A 19,927-nucleotide genomic window follows, 5' to 3' on the forward strand; every position below is an offset into this window, starting at 1 on the left:
AAAGATAAATAGAAAAAATAAAGCATTACTATTATTGGCAAATTTTCTCTTACTAATTTGATTTCAATTATTTTTATACTGATAATTACAAAAAAAAAACACAAATTAAAAAGAGCGTTAGCATATACTTAAACATAATACATTAATTTTCAGTCTCAGCAATTTTAATTTTATGTAATTTTTTTTAAAGAAATAAACAAACCAAAATGAAATAAATGACAATTTAATTATTTTAAGAAAGAATTAATTAAATTTTATTAATTAAAAATTCAACTATTAAGTATAAAAACGGTCATCAAAATTAGAATCTTAAAAAATTTCAATAACAAAATTAAGAAATTTTTGTATTAAAATTAAAATATTTTAGCCTCGCCATTAAGAAATTTTATTAAGCATGGCTTTCTGAACATGTATGCCTAACATGCCATGCTGTCCTGCTCCATATGATTGGCCACAAAAGGTATCCAAGGCACTTGCCATTCCTATCTGTCCTTATATGAAACCAACAAGGAGTTGAACACAAGGTTAGTCGATTCAATAGAAACAGTTGGCAATGAATTAGTAATCGTTTCTAGTTTCCATGCCATGGAGGGGAGTAATGGGGTTGGTGTTGAAATATTTTCATAACTGACACCGAATAAAATATTGGGATAGCTCAGTTCGGATTATATTTATTAGATATTTTTTAATAAATTCAAATTATAAAGGAAAAAAAGAGGAGAAAAATTCGATTAGTGAAACCGTAAAAAGAGTGTTAAAAAATATAAAATGAACTGACCACTAAACCAATGCCAGTGACAGAAGAAAATGAGGTGGCCATGGAAACGCCGAAGAGAGCCAACTCGCTGACATGACCCACAAACATTATGGAAATAAGCTCAATGGCGAAATTAAGAAGATTCACCATAATTAAAGGTCCTGCCAGACATATTTACTTTCTCACTTCTTTAACCACTAATATTAACTTATTTTGCTTGGATACATTAGGCTCAACAGAGATATGGATATTATTCTTGTATTCTCCCTCCATGGACTAATTTATATATTCTTACATAAGTTGTGGAATTAAGAAGTTTATAAGGAAGAACAAGTTAGTCTCAGATGATAGAACTTATGAAGAGTGTGTTGTAACACAATTTCGTAAAGGTTTTCACTGCCCAGCCGCTATCCAGGGTCGTTTTGTGCCTTCTACCAGACCGCCGCTCACCTCTGTCGTAATCCTTCCAATTTGTGGCGATTATGAGCACGGCCGCTATTTACCCGCTGCTACTCTTCGCCTCTGCCATAGTGAATTATGAATAAAGTTAATCAATCTAATAAGACTAGTTATCAAAGATTAAATTATTATAAAAAATAGCATTAACTACCCATTATGCATTTTCACAGCTTTCTATTATTAGAACACAATAAAATTTTTAAGTTATTCTTTTAATTAGTGCACAAAGCATATTCCAATACACTGAGAGAATAATCTTGCTAGAATGTTATAAGAATAATAATTAAAATTTGTTATATTATTAATAACGGTGTGATGTATGTGTCCTGCTTTTTTATTCAGGATTTTATTGAAAAGAAAAAATAAAAAAATAATAAAAATAACTATTTTTATTTTTTATTTTTATCTTTTTTATTTTTTCATATAAAAAATATTTAAAAAATACAAATCAAATGAACACTTAATTTCTTATATGAGACAACAACATATTACATATATAACTATTTAAATATATTATTATTTTAAATTTTTAGAATAAATGATTTTGTGATGATATTTTTTTCCTTTTATGGAATGATCTAATTATTCATTTAAATGTGTATTAAATTTTATAATTTATATTATCAATAATAATAACCTTATTACTAATGGTATGGAGATTTATAACATTATTGTTTCTCAGAATAAATCAATTATTTAGAATTTAGAAGCTATTTTTTATTTCATCATATATTTTATTTTAATATAATATTATTTCAAAATCAATTATATTATGTGTATAAAATAGTTATTAAATCAGTTATTAATATAAAATACATATTAAAAAATAAAAATTACACATTTTATTTATATATATATATATATATATATAATATCTTATTTGATGATTTATTTTTAGTATATACATGTATTTTTGTTTTAAAATATAGCAGCTGAAACTAATCACCTATTTATTTATATAATTATTGATATAAAAATTTTGTGTTTGATTATCAAGAATAAAAGCTACACGTATACCACACAATGAACTATCACCAGTTACCGTAAATGATTGATTATAATGACTAATATATATCAGTGTCAGATTCAAAAAAATTTAGGTGTAAAGGCAAAAATATAATAAAATTTAAGTATTGATATTTTTTTTTGCTTTTTACGATATCTAACAAGTTAAAGATTAATTTACTCTAAATTTGAGTATCATTTAAGAGGGTCAATAAGTTGCTATACATACAAGACGGAATTCGAACCTCCAACCTTTGCTTAAGCAAACGACTAATAAATAATCACTCGGCTAATCAAAATTTGTTTAGATATATTTAAATTTTAAATTAGAACTATTTATACATATTAATAAGAATTAGAAATATACACACAATCACTTATTATAGTATTTAAAATAATCAAAAGATAATTTCACACAGTATAATATTTAAAATAATAAAAAAATAATTTATAATAAATTCTTTTTATTTTTATCATAACTAAATATTATTTTTCTATATATATTCTTAAATAATTATTTTATTTTTTATTATCTCATATTTAATTATAAAATCTACTTATTATAGTCTTTATGGTATAAATAAATTTTTTAACCAAAATAATTACTATAATCAAGACCATTTTAATAATAAATACTAATAGAGTATATTAATATATAGATAACATGTTTTTTTTATATCTTAAATATTTTTTAAAAGTCATTAATAATTTAAGTTGTATTTAATTAAAAAACTAAGTTTTAATTTAATTATCAACTAATTAACTAATATAATAAAATTAATTATCATTATTTTTTAAGTTTATTTATTTATTTATTTATTTTTATACTAAATCAAATTTAACAATACAATTATTATTAAATATTGAGTTTAACAAAATATTTTTTTAACGTAAAACACATAAAAAATATTTATATTTTATTTTGGAATAATATAATATAATAATATATATATATATATATATATATATATATATAACTATTAGTTTTTTTTTTTAGATTTTGTAGAGGCAAATGTTTCCTCTTTATTAAGTGTAGGTCCGTCCCTAATTAGTATATGGTGTGGTGTATATAAAGTATTTTCAGTGAAATTCATAATATGTATAAAAAAAATTTTTAATAATATTTTTCTTATATATATATATACAGATATTAAAGATTTTATTTAACCAAAAAATTTAATAAGATTTTCACATGGGTAATTAGCGGATTCTCCCTATCAATGTTTTATTACCGTAAAAAAATATGTATAGATTCTAGAGTTTGAAATAAAATTGTGTTAAATAAAATTTCTGTTAAATTTAAAATTTAAGCAACTGATCAAACTATCAAAATTATGAGCATTTAATAGATACTAATTATAGATCAACATAATTAAATAAAGATATATTAAAAGTGATAATGTGTCTATGTTGTCAACTATGTTGTCCATGGCATAATTTTTCGAGCAGGACCAGGATACTTGCATTATTATTGGTATTTCATAGAAAATTTTGTAATTTATTACTCCTCCTGAATTATAGTGTATATGTACTTTATCTATTAATTTTAGTAACGATATTATTCTCCCTTATTTAATAAGGGTCAATTTTTGCATAATTTATAATAAGAATAATGTATGTTGATTTTGATCTTGAAAGAATATATACAATTTAATTTGTTTTTTCTTTCTTTTAAAAATTTAATATTTTTAGGGTAAAACACTTATATAAACCAAATCAATACTAATATTACATAAATCACTCAAATAAAAAAACGTTAAATGAATATCTCAAATCATATTTCTATATAAATCAAATTAAATTAATTCTAATTATACAATATAATAGTAAATCAAAACACTTTAATTTGAATTACATGGAACAATGTTTAAAGTATAAATCGAATTGGTTAAATTTGAATTATACACTATAGTACTAAATCGAATCAGTGTAATTCGAATTAGTATGGAATAGTGTAAATCTAATCAGCTTGATTCGATTTACTACTTGTATTAGATTATTGACATAAATTATTTATTTATTCTATATTTACTTTAAAACATAAATGTCAATAAAGAAGTACCCCATTTGGATTCAAATAAAATATCAAAAAAATTAAAACAAATAACAATAGAAATCCAGCTTTTGTGCTTTAGTTCAAATTTCAGAAAATCTACATTTTTATAAACTTATGAATTTAAAACAGAAATATTAAACGATTTCTAAAAATTCATTAAAATTATCCTTTGACTTATTAGCATAGAAAAAATCATTACCGGGACTTTTGATATTGAAAAAAATTTAATATAAAATATAGCCCTCCAAGATAGCATAGGAGTTAAAACTTGAAATTTTTTGAGAGTTAGAAGTAACAACTAGTTATACATTATAAAATGACCAACTATATTTATATAATATGTAATTTGACCAATTATATTTTATTTATTTATTTCTCAAATTACGTATTGTATAAATATAATTGGTCATTTTATAATTTATAACTATTTGTTACTTCTGATTCCGAAAAAAATTCAAGTTTTAACTCCTATGCTATCTTGGAGGGCTATATTTTATATTAAATTTTTTTCAATATCAAAAATCTCGGTAATGATTTTTTCTATGCTAATAAGTCAAAGGATAATTTTAATGAATTTTTAGAAATCGTTTAATATTCTGTTTTAAATTCATAAGTTTATAAAAATGTAGATTTTCTAAAATTTGAACTAAAACACAAAAGTTGGATTTCTATTCTTATTTGTTTTGATTTTTTGATATTTTATTTAAATCTAAATGAGGTACTTCCTTATTGACATTTATATTTTAAAATTAATATAAAATAAATAAATAATTAAATTTAAAGTAGTAAATATCAATAATCTGATACAAGTAATAATCGAATCAAGCTGATTCGATTTACACTATTTTATACTAATTTGAATAAAACTGATTGATTTAGTACTATAGTGTATAATTCAAATTTAACCAATTCAATTTATACTTCAAACAATATTCCTATGTAATTGAAATCAACGTGTTTCGATTTACTACTATATTATATAATTTGAATTAATTTAAATCGATTTATATAAAAGTATAGTTTGAGATATTCATGTAACATTTTTCTATTTAGATAATTTATATAATATTGGTATTGGTTTGGTTTATATATGTGTTTTATCCAAATTTTTATTTAATTTTTGAAAAATATACATGAGAATTAGGTTAGATTAAGTGATTAATTTTTTTGTCCAATCCTTAAATATCACATATCACAAAAATGTAAAAGTGATGATTTTTATCTTATACTACGGGTCAGTAAAAGTCAACAGAAAGTTTAACTTTGTTAATATTTAAATATATTTTTAATTAGAGAAAAACTTAAACATTAAATCTTTAAAAAATTAAGTTAAATTATGTGTGTTTAAAGACCACTTTAAATATTAATCTCTAAAAATATTAAGAGATCACATATATAATATGTACATATTTTTCAAAGGATATATACTATTTATATAAAAGTGAGTTAAAGGTGTAAAGTATAATTTTTTTTCTTTAAATATAATTTTTATTCATTGCTCTTCTTGTTAAACAAAACGGTTTTTTCAAATTATTTTTAATGCCTTTTAGAATTATATAATGTATTTAAAATATTTTTTTGTTTTAATAAATAATAATATGTGCTATTTTAAAATTCATTCCATATTATATATATATATATATATATATATATATATATATATTAAAAATAAGACTGGACATACTGACATAGTATTAATATGTATTTAAAAAATCCTTTTATTTTTTATTAAGTTACAGTTGGCCACAAAAAATAAAAAACATGAGTATTGATAAGTAGTGTAGTATCCAAAATATTTTCGACATATAAATACGACATCTTAACAAAGTATCCATATTTCATACTTACAAACTTAAATGAAAAATATAACATATCATTAACATCAGTTTTTATTTAACATATCATGTCATAGCATTTCTTATTTCATATTAAAAAATTACAAAAAATAAATGATGAATAAAATTCAAGAGTTAATAAATTAAAATTAAAAATTTCAGTAATTCTAATAACAAAACTTCATTCATTAAAACATGATTATTCAATTATTGTAAAATGTATGCAGTGCATCTGATTTTATTTTCACTATTTATATTTTTATAAGTGAGAGGAGAAGAGCTCACCATAGAAATTATTTTCTTTGAATTTTATTTTTTCTTTTAATCCCGTGACTCAAATTTAAATCCCGTGATTCAATGCTTGAATAATATTATGTCATGGTCACAAACAGATCCAATGATGTCAGGAATAAATTTTCAGTCCAAACAAAGTGAAAAAAAATTCCAATTCAATTAATATATATATATTTTTAGTATTATGAGAATGTCCTGTTGAATTTGACAAAATTAAAATTGCTAATAAATAATTTAAAAATTGTCTTATAATTTTAAAATTGATAATAATACATGACAATTATATTAAATTTGTTTATATTAAAAAATAAAAATTATTTTTAAAAAATTATTATTGAATTAGTCATAAATTTTGTGAAAATAGTTAACAGGTAATAAATATGATATTCTTGAGCTAACTTATGAAGAGACATTTAACTTTTAGTACATGAAAATAACAAGCAATTAGCTAATAACTATGTTATGCTAACACGATATGCACAAGGTAAGATCAAAAGAGACACCGTTTCTACTAAAAATGATGGAGTATCGCATAGTTGGACTATCAACAATTCATTTGAGAGGAATTGGAATCATTTTGGTACTTACAATGAGGTCCAAAGATTGGTCTTTAGTCGATAGTGTAGAGAAGTGTAATTAGCTACTATTTTTTTGGTACATGTTATTTGGTTTGGTCTGAATATTTTGTGATCCATAAGATATGATAACAATGTTATATACCAACAAAAACTAATATGGACCTAAAGAAGCAGAAGAAGAAGAAAAACAATAACAATCATAACAATAAATTACGGAAAAAAAAACAATCATAACAATAATAACCATCCTTGTGAAGGAGACGCCTCCAACGGGTATCCAATTTTTGTCAAAATTTTTTAAAACTAGTTCAAAATGACCTCCCAATTACTCCTCTTCTCATCCACCCATATTTTTACTCAATTATATACCTAATGAAAAATATATCCAAATTATATATCCTATAAAAAATTAGTAGTGCACATAGGGCCGAATGAAATCAGATTCGTCTTGATCCGACTCGACTCTAAATAATGACTATATTTATTTTTGAGATTCTTATCCAATTCTAAATCTGATAAAATCATACTACTGAGTCTGAATCAAGTGAAGTTTGAATCTTAATAAATTTTATGTCAAAAATTATAATGCACTTATTTATAAAGAAGAAAAAATATACTTGTATATCGAGAAGTTGATATCCACATTTAAACCTGAATTTTTCCATAAATTCTAATTTTATTCTTCTTTGATCTATTTCCTAATTCAACAAATGTTATTAAAAACAGAATAATAAGCTTATAATTAATATAACATAATATTAGAATTAATTTAAAGTTCTCCTACGATACACATGGGTCGGATGAAACTGAATTCGTTTTGATCCAGGATACCCTCAATAATGGCTGCTACTACCACTACACGCACTGCTAAACGTGCAGACCAAGAATTACCAGCTCCAAGTTTGTTAGATACACGAGTACTGTAACACAAACAAACAATTATGCAATTACAATTGTTACTTTGATCTCGACATTTGTTGGCACAGAATTCTAAATATTCATAAGCACGTAGCAGTAATTAAGTTACCTTATAGCTCCACTTAATCCAAACGGGATCATCCAAATAGTTAATGCTGTATTCACACTGTAATTTCCAACATTAATTAATATAGGTGCAAATAATAATATCCACAATAACATGTAAAGTGCTGGTAGCTAAGAATTGTGAGAACTATATCAAATGTAGAACTAACCAAATAGAAAGCACTGATGTTTGCAACTTTGGATTTGGAAGACGACCAGATAGGAGAACCATTAATTCAAACGACCACAGTTCCAAGCTGCTCAGCACAATGGGAACCAAACGGTGAGAAAAGCAATAGTTAGTAGAAACTTACCAAATCATAACAGCAGAAGGAATAGCAAGTTTCAAAAAAGAAGAAATGTCATGGAATGCCTCCACTGAAAACCCGTCCAAGTTTGTGAACATTTTGGAGAAAACTTAATATATAACGCAAGTATCAACACATTCACCCAATACGATATACAATTTGATATGGCAGCTCCTCTACTCCCTAAGTCATATTTTAACACTAACGCCCAACACAAAGCAGCATGCAGTGCAGTAGCTACTCCAGAGCTGAGCATCATTGAAACTCCAATGTTCTGTGTCTGTAGAAATCTAGTTTGACACTGAAGAACACTAGAGGCAAAAAGGTATGGAATGATTAACTGAGCATATCTTCCTACTTCTGTGGAGATTTCGTGATCTTAGCCAAATAAAATCAATATGGATTTCATGTTTGCCCAAATAATAGAGATGGTACGCATAAGATGATAAGAACAAGCATGGCTTTCTGAACGTGTACGCCTAACATGCCATGCTGTCCTGGTCCATATGATTGGCCACAAAAGGTATCCAAGGCACTTGCCATTCCCATCTGTCATCATATGAAACCAACAAGGCGTTGAACACAAGGTTAGTCGATTCAATAGAAACAGTTGGCAATGAATTAGTAATCGCTTCTAGTTTGCCATGAAGGGGAGTAATCGGGTTTGGTGTTGAAATATTTTTATAACTAACACCGAACAAAATATTGGGATGGTTCAGTTCGGATTATATTTATTTGATATTTTTTAATAAATTCAAATTATAAAAGAAAAGAAGAGGAGAAAAATTCAATTAGTTAAACCGTAAAAAGAGTGTTAAGAGATATAAAAGGAACAGACCACTAAACCAATGCCAGTGACAGAAGAAAAGGAGGTGGCCATGGAAACGCCGGAGAGAGCCAACTCGCTGACATGACCTACAAACATTACGGAAATTAGCTCAATGGCGAAATTAAGAAGGTTCACCATAATTAAAGGTCCTGCCAGACATATTTGCTTTCTCACTTCTTTAACCACTGATCTTAACTTATTTTTGCATAAGTTGTGGAATTAAGAAGTTTATAAGGAAGAACAAGTTAGTCTCAGATGATAGAACTTATGAAGAGTGTGTTGTAACACAATAGATTAGGTTTATATTTAGTTGAGTTTTATGGAGGCATAAAAAATAGTGGCTAAGGATGACATTAGGTTAATCCCTTATTTAAAATAAATTTTTTTCAAAATCTACTCTTTTTTTTTATCAAAGATAGGATTGAGACTCGAATTAAATTAAAATTATATATAAATATTGTGTTTTAAAATTTCAATTTCATTTGGATGTTTTTTTTATTATTGTTAAATAATTTTTTTTTGTAATTATTGAATTTTATAATATTTAAAAAATTTTATTCTTTTGACCCAATTATATTTGTAGAAATATTTTTATTTAGTATTTTGTTGAATTTTTTGTATGGAATTTAAAGTTCGAGAGTTTTATGTGTTTTAGTGCCTATAAAAGTATAAATATCAATAATAGTCTATTTTAAATGTAATATTAAAATGAAATCACAATATTTAGATTGAAATTGCATAATAAAAAAGAAAATTAGTTTTTAAGAATACTAATAAAGTGAAAGAGTTGTGACAAATAAAATTAAAAAAAAAGATAAATAGAAAAGATAAAGTATTACTATTATTGGCAAATTTTCTCTTACTAATTTTTTGTTTAGTTTCCTTTCTCTTACTAATTTGATTTCAATTGTTTTTACACTGATAATTACAAAAAAAAATGAATTAAGAAGCACATTAGCATATATTTAAACATAATACATTAATTTTCAGTCTCAACAATTTTAATTTTATGTAATTTTTTTTAAAGAAATAAACAAACCAAAATGAAATAAATGACAATTCAATTATTTTAAGAAAGTATTAATTAAATTTTATTAATTAAAAATTCAACTATTAAGTATAAAAACGGTTATCAAATTCAGAATCTTAAAAAATTTCAATAGCAAAATTTAGAAATTTTTGTATTAAAATTAAAATATTTTAGCCTCACCATTAAGAAATTTTATTAAGCATGGCTTTCTGAACGTGTACGCCTAACATGCCATGCTGTCCTGCTCCATACAATTGGCCATAAAAGGTATCCAAGCCACTTGCCATTCCCATCTGTCATTATATGAAACCAACAAAGAGTTGAACACAAGGTTAGTCGATTCAATAGAAACAGTTGGCAATGAATTAGTAATCGCTTCTAGTTTCCATGCAATTGAGGAGAGTAATCGGGTTTGGTATTGAAATATTTTCATAACTAACACCGAACAAAATATTGGGATGGTTCAGTTCGGATTATATTTATTTGATATTTTTTAATAAATTCAAATTATAAAGGAAAAGAAGAGGAGAAAAATCCGATTAGTGAAACCGTAAAAAGAATGTTAAGAGATATAAAAGGAATTGACCACTAAACCAATGACAGTGACATAAGAAAAGAAGGTGGCCATGAAAACGCCGGAGAACCAACTCGCTGACATGACCCACAAATATTACGGAAATAAGCTCAATGGCGAAATTAAGAAGGTTCACCATAATTAAAGGTCCTGCCAGACATATTTGTTTTCTCACTTCTTTAACCACTGATCTTAACTTATGTTACTTGGATACATTAGGCTCAACAGAGACACCAGTATTATTCTTGTATTCTCCCTCCATGGACTAATTTATATATTCTTACATAAGTTGTTGAATGAAGAAGTTTATAAGGAAGAACAAGTTAGTCTCAAATGATAGAACTTATGAAGAGTGTGTTGTAACATTGTAGATTAGGTTTATATTTAGTTGAGTTTTATGGAGGCGTAAAAAATGATGGCTAAAGATGACATTAGATTAATCCCCTCTTGAAAATATTTTTTTTTTCAAAATCTACTCTCTCTCTCTTTTTTATCAAAGATAGGATTGAGACTCGAATTAAATTAAACTTATATATATATATATATATATATATATATATATATATATATATATATATATATATATATATATATATATATATATATATATATACATATGGTGTTTTAAAATTTGAATTTCATTTGGATGTTTTTTTTATTATTGAATTTTATATATTCACAATAATTAAAGGTTCTGTAAGACATATTTGCTTTCTCACTTCTTTAGTAAGTGATCTTAACTTATTTTGCTTGGATACATTAGGCTCAATAGAGACACGGGTATTATTCTTGTATTTTCCCTCCAAGGACTAATTTATATATTCTTACATAAGTTGTGGAGTTAAGAAGTTCATAAGGAAGAACAAGTCAGTGTCAGATGATAGAACTTATGAAGAGTGTGTTGTAAGTTGTAATAAATGCTGGCTAAGGATGAGTGGATGACATTAGGTTAATCCCCTGTTTGAAATAATTTTTTTTCAAAATCTATTTTTTTTATACTAAAGATAGGATTGAGAATTTGAGACTGACCTCTAAATGAGCATGAAGATATTATGCCATTTGAATATTATAGCTCATTGACTTCAAAATCTACTCGTTGACATAATTAAAAATAATCATTAAAATTTAATAAAATTTTCAAATATTATCAAATTAAATCAAAATTTTATATACATATGGTATTTTAAAATTTGAATTTCACTTGGATGTTTTTTTATTATTATTAAATAAAAAAAATTTTGTAATTATTGAATGATTACTATCAAATAAAATTGTATGATTTTATGCGTATGTTTGTAAATGGTTTTTGTTTGTTTTTCTACAAATATCATTGGGTAAAAGAATAAAAATTTAAATTTAATAAAATTAATTAACTAAAGAAAATTTATTTTAACCACGATAAAAAAAATTATACAAGTAAAATTTATTTTAATATGTTTTTTACAAATATGATTCAAAAAAATCACATTTTATGCTTAAAATTCAGTGATCACACCAAATAATTTTTTTTTACAATTTTGTTGTTAATAAAAAAATACTTTAAAAAGATGAAAAATTATTGAGATCAAATTTTAGTTTAATTTTTTAATGTATTTTTTAAATAATGATCTAATTATTTTTGTTGAGCTCTTTAAAAATTAAGGACAATTTTAGTAGTTTATTTTAATACTTTTAATTAGAGAAAAAAAAGCTATGTACCTAATAAAAATCATCTACCAAATTAATTATTATATGTTTGCGTAACTCATTTTCAATTTATATCCCGTATGCAAAGAGAATGGGATTGCGCATCCATAAAGTGAAAAGGTAAAATTTGCATATCCAATTTCTAATTCAATTTCAATTGAAGGCATAGAAGAGACCATCATAGAATAAAAATAAGAATTTAAAACAGCGAACGGGCCGGGGGAGATAAGCTAGTGAGTGGAGTCATAAACTCATAGGGCCATTGGATTAGATATTCAGATGAGATGACATTTGAAAAAAGAGGCTACATAGCCCTGTTTAATCTGGTGTATTTATTTTTCAAAAAAAAATGTGAAAAATGTAAAATTTTTGCTAGAATCACAATCAGCGATCCTAAGGAATAAATTGGTCAGTAGATAAGCAAAAAATATAACAATTTCAAATTTTCAATACAATCTATAACATAATATAAACTGGTATCTTGAATCATCTCAAGACATGTCTTATACCCATACAAAAAAAAAGTGAATCTAAGCACTTAATTGACATTTATTTGATCTCAGAGCCAAATAAATACTTAATTAGAAAGATGATGAATAAGTACAGAAAATTGTCCACAAAGAAATCATTTATAAATAAATTACACAATACTACATACAAGTGATACAACAACAACAAAAAAAGAGAAGGAGGTGACGAATTAAACGATTGAAGCGAAAAAGAAAATATTGGAAAATGCAGCGAAAAAATTCCAATGGGCAAACAATGCTTGCTTTCTTTTGCTCTTCAAGGAAAAAAAAAGGGGAGCTTTTTCAAAATGTTTTCTCTTTCCACTTTATGAAAAACCTATATAATAATAATTATATTATTTCTGTTAAGTAATTGTTCCTGAAAAAAAAAAGAAAAGTGCCATGAAATGGACCTAATGTAAGTACTAAAATTATATTGCAAAGTATTTTTTTAGTAAAAAATGAAGATTATTGTTTATAATGGGTTTAGCTAATGGCAAAGACTTATATGTAATTATCGTTATATAAAATGGATAGTTTAGAATCGTTAAATAATTTGACAGATTTAATTAAATTATGATCTAATAATTTTTAATTATCAATTTCACATCCAGACAATTATACGTGAATTTTAAGTTTTTAACTTTAACTAACTGTTCATATTTTGGTCCAATAAATAAAAATCAGACTCAACAAGATGGGAATGGATCCGGTCCGCTCCAGTGGAAAAAAAACTGAATGGTATCCAGTGTTTAATCTTACCGTTCATTGTTCTCTCTCTTATTTATTTCTGGTCCCACTTATAGAATTAAAGGTGAGAGATCACACTTTATTGTCTCCAATAAAAAAATGGAGAGGATCCATTTCCCAACAAGACAAAAAGTTCACTACACCACCTGGAAGAAAGATCTTAATAGATTTTCAAGATAAAAAAAATAATTATCTATCAGAAAAAATAGAATGACTCCAACAAAAGTGGTTAACAGCTCTATTATAAATACACTGGAACCCAGGTATAACTTACGTTCTACTCTACTAAAAATCTGCTTAAAATCCTTGCTAAACTAAGGAACCTAAACTTCACGTTAAAAACAAATCAACTTTCAGATAACCATTAAAACACTAACATATGTCTTAAATACTTTAATTTAATGATTATAAAATAAATATATTAAAAATTTAACAAGTATTTTAAAAATATATGTTAATTAAACTCTATAATAAAAAATAAATAAAAACATGATACGTAATAGAGAAAAATAAAAGAAATTGCTATTTTTGTCATTTTTTATCATTATCTTTTTTAAATTATATCATTAATTCTTATCTCACATCTTTAATAGTATAAAAAAATAATCTACAAAAAATATAGATAAATAATTTCTAGTCAATTAAGTCAGATATAAATAATTGTAATTAATAATTATTAATTTTATATCTTTAAAAAATAAAATATAAATAATTATTAATTAATAATAATTTAAGAAATTAAAATTAATAATTAATAATAAATTGAGTAATTAAATGTTGGTTACCCAAAAGAGTTCTCCACGAAAATCATATTTTACATGTATTATGGGGAACCTTTGCAAAGTCTAACTATTATGATTACCACGTGTTCATTACGAGAACCCTCTACATACCTTCCCCAGGTGCTGGTGTAGAGAAAACTGATTATCTACATCATAGCATTGCTCTTTCTTTTTTTGGTCTGAGCGACAGATTCCGGATTCTGACATCATAGATGGATAGCAATTTCAGTATCAAGAGTGTGATTCAAGAACCTTAACTCTCATAGCATTGCCCTTTAATAATACTAGCAAAGTGCCCGTGCAATGGACGGATATGTTAAGTTTAGGGTTTAGGGTTTAACTAATTAAATATAAATTTTATATTTTAAATTAGATCGTAAGAATAAAATGATCTAATTTTATTTTTAAAAAAATTATAAAAACATATAAATTAAGATTAAGATTATCGTTTAATTACCATAAATACATGATAGGAAAATTGTAAACTAAAGTGAATAAGTATTCAAAAATAATTTCTACAAAAAAGTAACAAATTTATAGAAAAATATAAATATCTAAAATTACATATTAAATAAATTTTAAAATTATACATAATCAACTAAATTTGTCTACAAACAACATTTATGATTGTACCTTTTGCCTTGAATAATTATTCTAAACTAATACCCTTAATTTTGATTTTGATTTTTACTTTTGGAAGGGACTACTTTACATAAAGTTGTCAGTATGTAAAAACATGCTGTCTACAATTATAGACCCATATGTTTGACCCTAAAATTTGTTAATAATCATCATCCCATAGATAATAATAATAACACACATCACAGAGGAAGAGCCATTTCCTACTATTAAGATCGTCTAACATTGCAACGGCACTGTCACCAATGACCAACCTCATATACTACATAATACCACAAAAGTCATGTATAATTATAAATTACATTAATAGAGCAGCATTCAAAATAATAATGATAATAAAAGAAATACAATTATGGACATTCAAAATGTAAACCCCGGTTAAATTAGTTAATAAATTAGTTTTTAATAAGGAGAATTAGAAATGCGAATATTATATCAAAATAGGGTAGAACTCATCGAAACGAGAATTTTGACACTAATTTTGAAGAAAACGGTCCAAGATTGGACCGAAAAGACCGAACCGGTTGAACCGGACCCGAACCGGGCTGTCGGTTCAACCGGACCAGCCCTATTAAATGAACCCAGCTTTGTCTTCTCCCTCATTACTGCAGCAACGAAGCTTTCAGCTTCCAGGGAGAAGAGAAACGAGAAACATTCCCGTAACCCTTACGTTAATTTCCGATCCCCGTAACTTCTCCGTCCGAGCTCCAATCGCCGCACCGTTTGCGGCCACGCGTTCACCGCGTCGAGCTCTACACTTCTATCGGAACAATTTCATAGGTAACTTATTTAATCACTCTCAGCTTCATCTTCCCCCAATTTTCGAATTTTAAGTGGGAATATTGAATTTCTTTGATTTCTGATGTTTTAGGATCCAATTAGCTTGAGAGAAACGTTCACTCTTGCTTATGTGAAGCTTGGGTAAGGTGAGGATACGATAATTCTATTTTATTTTCATTAAATTTGAGCTTTGAGTATTAAATTGGGTATATATGTATTATGAATGTGTATTAGGTTGAAAATAAATAATTGGAGCTTGAAATTGTGAATACTGGAACTTGGAGGAAGCGGATTAGTTGAGTTTTGAGGGGTTGTCTTGGTTTTGAATAAATAGCTTTGGTCGTTACGTGGAAATCGGCTAAGGTATGGTTTAGGTTTCTTGCATTTAATATATAATGTTCTGTGAAAACTTAGGCTAGATGACCATAGGATAAGTTGGAATGCAGGTGTATGTTTAATGTTTAGTAATTTATCGATGAATATATTTGGTTGAAGTTTATTGGATAATTAGTTATTAATTTTGGATGGTGAATGTTATTACTGATGAACATGGTTAGTTTGGTGCTTGTTGATTAATTAATAATTTGGTGAATTATTGATTTGAGGTATCTTGTGTTAGAAGCCTAGGATTAGTGAACTATGATCCTTAGTTGAATTTTTGGTTGTTGGATTTGAATATTGTATGAGTATAATTGTTGATCTGAGGTAGATTTATTGTGGTGACTGTTATGATGATGAGGAAGGGTGTGTTGAATTGAAAAGAAAGCAGGTTTGGACCTGAAAAGGGTGGCAAAGTCCGAGTTTTAGAGGAGGTGCTGCCAAAATTTTATAAAATTAGAGATTTTGTTTATATGATTATCTAAAAGATTTAGATTCAAAGATTATATGGTTTGAATTAGAGTTATTAAGAAAATAAGTATGTTTTAAGTTTGAAGTTTGATTCTTAGAAAAGAATGAATTATGTTTTGAATTGGAACTATTGATGGACGAAATGAGAGGTGTGATATCGAAGGATAAGGATTGAATATGTTTAACGTATGATGATGAATGAGATGCAATTGAGAATGATGTGGATGTTAATGAATTATAATTGAATTATTTATATGGCTTATGAATTTGAATAATCTGAGATACGAGGTTCCCTGGATAAAGTGCCGTGGCTTGCCACCACGTGTACCAGGTAGAAAACTCGATACTTTGTTGACCCTACGACGTAAGTGTGACCGGGCACTATATAAATTCCCGGGAATGTTACCCCCATTGAGCAATATTGATTATTTGAGATAAAGCTATGCATAGACTCTTGGGGATGCACGTCGGGGGACAGTCTAAGGACAATTCAGACTTGTCGGGTTGGCTGGATAACCGACAGATGAGCCTCATCAGCCATAGGACAGGCATGCATCATATGCATACTATTTGAACTACTTGCTTGTGCATTAACTGGGTGTGCCTAAATGTATCTGCTATGCTAAATGTATATTTGTTACTTGCAGTACTTGTAACCTTCCTGTGCTTGCTTTATCTGTTTGTTTGTCTGTGAAAGCCTGATGGAGATGGAGGTATGGAGGAATGGCAATATGAGATTTAGGTTTAAGGTTAAGTTAAATCAGGTTTACACATTCTTAGAAAACCACCTTTTATGGCTTCTGTTTAACACTTTAAGCTCTACAAACTGAGTGTCGGCGTTCTATGATTGCCTCTGGCATTCCCAGGACCTTATATCTTATGTGTGTGGCACCTTTACCATACTGAGAACCTCCGGTTCTCATTTCATACTATGTTGTTGTTTTTCAGATGCAGGTCGAGAGGCATCTCGTTAGGCGTCTGGACTCTTGAAGCGGAGTGGTTACTGGGATATTTTTGTTATGCTATGATGTATATATATGTACTTAGCTTTCTCTCCACATGACTTATTCTTTTTGATCCTCTTAGAGGTTTATGGAGAGGCAGGATTGTGTATATGTACTTTTGGGTTTGGATATGTATGTATATATGTGTAAATATTCTCCGGCCAGTCTTGACTTCGCAGGCTGAGTTAGGAGCTTGTTATTTTGTATCCTTGGTATTCTACTCCTACTTCTGTTATCTTATGTTTGATAGTTATGGTTTTCTTAGTACGTAAGTTAACTTGTTCCTTGAGCGTTGCGCCTTTATTGTGCGATTTTTATTTCCCCCTTTTCTTCAAGGCTCCTAGCATATTATAATTCTTCTGCTATTATATGTACTTATTTTATTTTAGAGGTCGTAATACCACACCACCTTCATTTTACGACTTAAGCGTAAAGCTTAGTGTGGTAGGGTGTTACACAAAAGAGCACAGAATATTATATATCACATAAGCAAGTTTTTTGAAAACTTTATAACTCAATCATTTAAGAAATATGAATAGCTATTTTTTTAAAGAACAGGATGCACATTGCACGCAATGCAAAATGGTTGATCTTTAAATTTTTATTATGTAGAATAATAGGTTCACATAAATGAAAGAGTCTAAGAAACAACTATCTTAATTCTATAGGAATAGAGGCTTTCAAAAGAAAAATTGAAAAAATGGTTTAAATACATATATTTGCCAAACATAAATTTTTCAAGATAAGAGACAATTCACTATCTCAACAAAAATTAGCTGGAAAAGATATAGTTTGTGTAGTTTGAGCGTGAATATACAATAATGAAAGCTAAAGCAGCAAATAATAAAAAGCTTCATGATTTTTAAAAAAAAATAAAAATATGCACTCCAAACCATAAATATTCAAACTTTGCACCAGTCAGATCCACCTCATCCAACTAAAACATAACAACTGAAAGAAGAATACCAAATACTAATGTTGTGAAGCAATTGATACATACCATTAATATAAAAGGAAACCAATTAGAGAATAAAGTATACAAAATCCACTATCAGGTGTCAGAAATTCACAATTATGATTTCAACCATAGAATAAATTGATAAATGACTAAGTGGATAAAAAAATGTATGGGAAAGAGAGCTTAATTTTTCTGAATCTAAAATCATTAGGAATTGTGGTGCAGAATCCTCTGTAACAAACAAAGAACTCAATCAAACAATGGCAACCCAATATTTTAAAAGCAAAATTATATCCCTCAAATAAAAAAAAATAAGTCATAATATATAGGCAAATCAGTACCCAACTCTTTGAAAAGCAAATAAGCAGGAGAAGGCACATCAACGAAAATGAAAAAGAAAAAAAGCATTGAACACTAAGTACAAAGGAAAAAAAAAAAGAGCTAGAACATTAAGTACAACGAAGTACTGAATCTTCTTACTCACGTAATTGTTCGAGGGATTTCCTATCAAATTTATCAGTCACATAAGCAAGTTTTTTGAGAAGTTCATGGCCCTAAATCATTTAAGAAATATAAATAGTTATTTTTCTAGAAAACAGGATGCACAATGCACGCAATGCAAAATAGTTGATTTCTAAACTCTTATTATGTAGAACAATAGATTCTCATAAATGAAAAAGTCTAAGAAAGAACTATCTTAATTCTATAGGAACAGAGACTTTCGAAAGAAAAATTGTAAAAATGGTTTAAATGCATATATTTGCCAAACATATAAATTTTTCAAGACAGAGAGACAAATTCACCATCTCAACAAACCATAAATATTCAAACTTTGCGCTAGTTAAATCCACCTCATCGAACTAAAACATAACCACTGAAAGAAGAATATAAAATACTAATGTTGCGAAGCAATTGATACATACCATTAGTCTAAGAAGGAAACAAACCAGAACGAACTCACCCACAAATAAAATAGTGGCCCCATTGGTGATTCTTCAAATCTTATTAATAAACTGAATGGTAATGGAGGATCTGTTAATTTTATTAATAAGTTCAACTATGTCCTGTTTCATGCATCTGCTCTCAAGTGAGGAAAAAGAAACTAAAAACTGTTAAATTCTGTGTTTTATTTGTTCTTCGTTCTGTTTACTTTTCCTCTTTAAAAAGTAGAATCTTGCTTATGTATGAATGAGATATCAAAAGATTTTCTTCATGCATTTTT

General features: G+C 26.7%; 1 protein-coding gene and 1 long non-coding RNA gene across 2 annotated transcripts; one reads left to right on the forward strand and one right to left on the reverse strand.

Moving 5' to 3' along the window:
* Positions 1-7,753: 7,753 nt before the first annotated feature.
* On the reverse strand, positions 7,754-10,887 carry LOC130973979 (protein DETOXIFICATION 17-like). Its single transcript, XM_057898679.1, has 8 exons — positions 10,819-10,887; positions 10,407-10,467; positions 9,154-9,230; positions 8,804-8,864; positions 8,322-8,424; positions 8,178-8,264; positions 8,012-8,068; positions 7,754-7,904 (listed from the first exon to the last, which is right to left on the reverse strand). The coding sequence occupies exons 1-8, from the start codon at positions 10,885-10,887 to the stop codon at positions 7,754-7,756; spliced, it is 666 nt and encodes a 221-aa protein (XP_057754662.1).
* A 4,838-nt stretch (positions 10,888-15,725) lies between these two features.
* LOC130976522 (uncharacterized) lies at positions 15,726-18,006 on the forward strand. Its single transcript, XR_009084698.1, has 4 exons — positions 15,726-15,894; positions 15,986-16,040; positions 16,129-16,257; positions 17,692-18,006. It is a non-coding gene; the product is annotated as an uncharacterized LOC130976522 (long non-coding RNA).
* The last annotated feature ends 1,921 nt before the right edge of the window (positions 18,007-19,927 follow it).

This window comes from Arachis stenosperma, chromosome 4 (genome assembly GCF_014773155.1).
Source record: "Arachis stenosperma cultivar V10309 chromosome 4, arast.V10309.gnm1.PFL2, whole genome shotgun sequence".
NCBI classification, from domain to species: Eukaryota; Viridiplantae; Streptophyta; class Magnoliopsida; order Fabales; family Fabaceae; genus Arachis; species Arachis stenosperma.